Source organism: Octopus bimaculoides, chromosome 2 (genome assembly GCF_001194135.2).
Source record: "Octopus bimaculoides isolate UCB-OBI-ISO-001 chromosome 2, ASM119413v2, whole genome shotgun sequence".
In the NCBI taxonomy this organism is placed as follows: domain Eukaryota; kingdom Metazoa; phylum Mollusca; class Cephalopoda; order Octopoda; family Octopodidae; genus Octopus; species Octopus bimaculoides.
The window spans coordinates 108,573,300-108,576,884 of NC_068982.1; the positions used below are offsets into that span (position 1 = coordinate 108,573,300).

The window sequence follows — 3,585 nt, forward strand, 5'->3', positions numbered from 1 at the left end:
ATATATATATATATGTATATATATACATATAAAACTTTTGCTTTGCATTTGACTTTTATATTCAGGAATGATTTGGTTCCAAAATAGTAAGATATCTTTGTTGATTAAAATATATATTTCTTTTGTTTTTTTTTTTTAAAGATTAATCAAGTTACGGGTGAACACTTGAATTATTTAGAAGAAAAAAATGCTGCAGGTGAAGAAGATAACTGGATTCTTATTCATGAAGAAGGAGAGATGAAAGTTTTAAAACGAGAACTAGAAGAGGATGGGCTTGTCATTGATCCTCTGAAAGCTGTCCATACAGTTAAGGTAAGCCATTCTATAAATTGGAATCATGGTAGACACACTTGATATTTATAATTTTGGTATTTGTTGATAAAGAAACTTGCCTTCTCTACCCTATTCTGCTAGATTTTATAATCTACTACTTAAATAATCATTGTTGAAGGTCTTATCACACTTCCCTTTTTCAGATTGAAACAAATAGTTGAAGCATTAATGGCCTTGTCAACTTTTTGCAATCATGACTTCAAAATTTCAGATATTTGTTTATATCTGATATCTATCAGTATAAATAAAAATGTAAAACAGCTACTATAGTTGTGAGTTCAAACTTCACCACAATTATTGTTTTAAGGTGTCTCACTCTGTGGGTTATTATATGTATTTTACCTACTTGTGGTTAGCAACTGACAGGATATTAAATTCTTCCAGCAGTTTGCAAGTATTTAAATTTGCCAAAAAAAAAAATCTTATGTTAAAATGAAAAAATAAATGTATTTGATTGTTTATTTGATGTATTTTAACTCTTTAATCTCCAGATTACTCTATCAAATGTAATGCTTATTTATTAACACTGTTTTGAAGTAACCATGCATTATCTTAGAGCTTTGAGATTTTGATGATGTGTTTGTTTATTTTTATGGCATTTTAGGGTAGGCGTGAAATGCCAGATCTGGCTAGTTTGAATGTAAAACAGTATTTGGGTCAGATATTACTGGTTTAAATGCTAGTGGGTTAACAACCAAATATGTTTTCTCATTGTTTATTTCTAATGATGAATGTTTACTGAATGAGATTTGAACATGCAACATTAGTCACCAAATTATGTTTATAGATGAAAGGAATTTGACATGGTGTAGGGATTTAGCTGTTAGTTTCTTTAAGCATCTAAGATAGGAGCTATGGAGGTTTTCATTTTGTTTTGAATCTCAAATGCATTATTTTACTTGCAGACATCTGATTACTGGAAATCGCTTTTTATAAATTAAGTGCACAGTGCTCTAAATAATATAAGGAAGGCTGGTTAATAATCCAAATAACCTTAGTTCTCTTCTAAATGCACCTGTCTCAAAAATATGGACATGTAATCATTTCACTAATATATAATATGATCCTTGGTGAAGGTTTTAAATCATCCTTTACCACTATCTTCTAACTGAATAACAAAAAGAAGCAGTATTGTGTTGAATGTCATATTTAATGAAGTCTTCTTTTTCTCTTCAAGGGAATCACTGGTCATGAGATTTGTCATTATTTCTGGGACTTGAATGTACGAATGGATTGGGAAGGTAAGAAACAAACATATCAACCATCTTCATATATTTCAATTTTAGAACAGTATGTAAATATTTATTTTACATAAAACATGAAGCAGTGCATTGGTTTATTGGTGGTCTGATGGTCCATAGAAAAGTCACAGGTTAAAATTCTGCTCAGGATTATGCTTTGTGTCATAAATATATTGTTCTTTCCTCAATTTATCTAGCTTTTCAGTTTGTAGTTTGGCACCAGTAATGAATCATTATCAATAATATGATGATGCAATCTTTGCTAATAAGAACAACATATCTGAAATGACCTTGCAAAGAACAAATCAATACCCAGAAGTGTATAGTAAGGTACAGAATGAGGTTTTGAGCTAATGAGCTCTTCCTGGAGCATTCTAGTGAAAAATTCTGTATGTCTGATGTTGATTTTGAAGTAAAGCAAAAATAAGTAAGATGGAAATTTAAACGTATCTGATTTGCTGTAAATATGTGAAGAAATGTTGCCCTGAGAATGATGATCAACGGTCATTTTAGTAACTAATTTTGAAATAACTCTGAACTATATATTTTGTTGTTGTTGACATCATCATCACCATCATTATTTTAACAGCCATATTTATCATGTTTGCATCTCTATATTATAATGGAGAAAGCTGCTTATTAATTAGGTTTGTAACAGTTATTAATTTTTTATAAATTCATGTTCCAAGAAATTTCCTATAATTTTAAATTCCTATAATTTCAGTTTCTGAAGTTTATTGAATTATTGAACTCCAATTTTTCACAAATTTAAATATTTGTTGCATTCACTGTAGAATATTCTCTTTTCATTTGCAAAGTTTCTCACTCTCTATTTCAATGTTTTCATTCCAAGTTATAATTCACTATTTGCAAAACCCACAGTTTATTCTATATATGTAATGTGAAAACATTATTGAATGAAATTATTTTATATATCGGTATAATTTATGTAAAAAGAAAATTAAGAAGTGATTTTGTTGTTATGGCTGTTTAGAATGCTATAAGCCTTACAATAATAACTATCAAGACTGATTTTGGCCTTTTTTCCCCTTTTTTTAACTTTAAAACCGTGAGAGGAGCCTTTTTGGTTTTAAAAAAAAGTAAATATTTTCAGAGGAAAAGGGGAACAATTCAAGGGAGATTTGGTTGCTGTTTGTAGTACAACCCAAACCCTCCTCCATTTTCACTCTCACATGTAGTGAGGTCTTTTCAATATTTTTCTCACATTAAACACATCTTATGGAATGATGAGGCCAAAGTAACACATGCGTAGTCCATTGGTGGAATATAAGCTACAAAAAAAAATTGTAACCTAAATTTTTACCCCCGCCTCAATCAAGCAAAGCCATGTGTATGTAAGAAAAAACATTTTCTAACAGAAAAGTATGCTATTAAAATGAATTATCGTTTACATAACTCTTCTTTTAAATCACTGTGGATAAATGCCAGGAATGACCTTTTCAGGCTCTCCAATATTTTAAATTGTAAAAGAAACAATCAGAAGCAGGGATGCAAAAAAATAATTTTTTCGATTTATTTTTTATAGCATATAAATGTATTTATGGGGAGAAAAATATTCATTTCTACTCTATGCACAAGGCCCAAAATTTTTGGGGAGGGGTGTCCAGTCAATTAGATCGACTCCAGTACATAACTGGTACTTAATTTATCAACCCTGAAAAGATCAAAGGCAAAGTCAACCCCAGCGGAATTTGGACTCGGAACGTAAAGCATGATGAAATACCACTAAGCGTTTTGCCTGGTGTGCTGACATTTCTGCCAGCTCGCCGCCTTCATCATCATCATCGTTTAACGTCTGCTTTCCATGCTAGCATGGGTTGGACGATTTGACTGAGGACTGGTGAACCAGATGGCTGCACCAGGCTTCAATCTGATCTGGCAGAGTTTCTACAGCTGGATGCCCTTCCTAATGCCAACCACTCCGAGAGTGTAGTGGGTGCTTTTACGTGCTACTGGCACAAGAGCCAGTCAGGCGGTACTGGCAATGGCT

The 3,585-nt window shown here is 31.8% G+C and overlaps 1 protein-coding gene across 6 annotated transcripts in view; it reads left to right on the forward strand.

Annotated features, from left to right (window-relative positions):
• Positions 1-3,585, forward strand: part of LOC106870404 (ceramide transfer protein) — a 120,833-nt gene that overhangs the window by 94,776 nt on the left and 22,472 nt on the right. For all 6 annotated transcript variants that reach the window (XM_052978594.1, XM_052978595.1, XM_052978596.1 and 3 more), the window contains 2 exons: positions 142-312; positions 1,511-1,574. In XM_052978594.1, the coding sequence (XP_052834554.1) occupies positions 142-312; positions 1,511-1,574 (235 nt within the window). The remainder of the gene's footprint in view (positions 1-141; positions 313-1,510; positions 1,575-3,585) is intronic.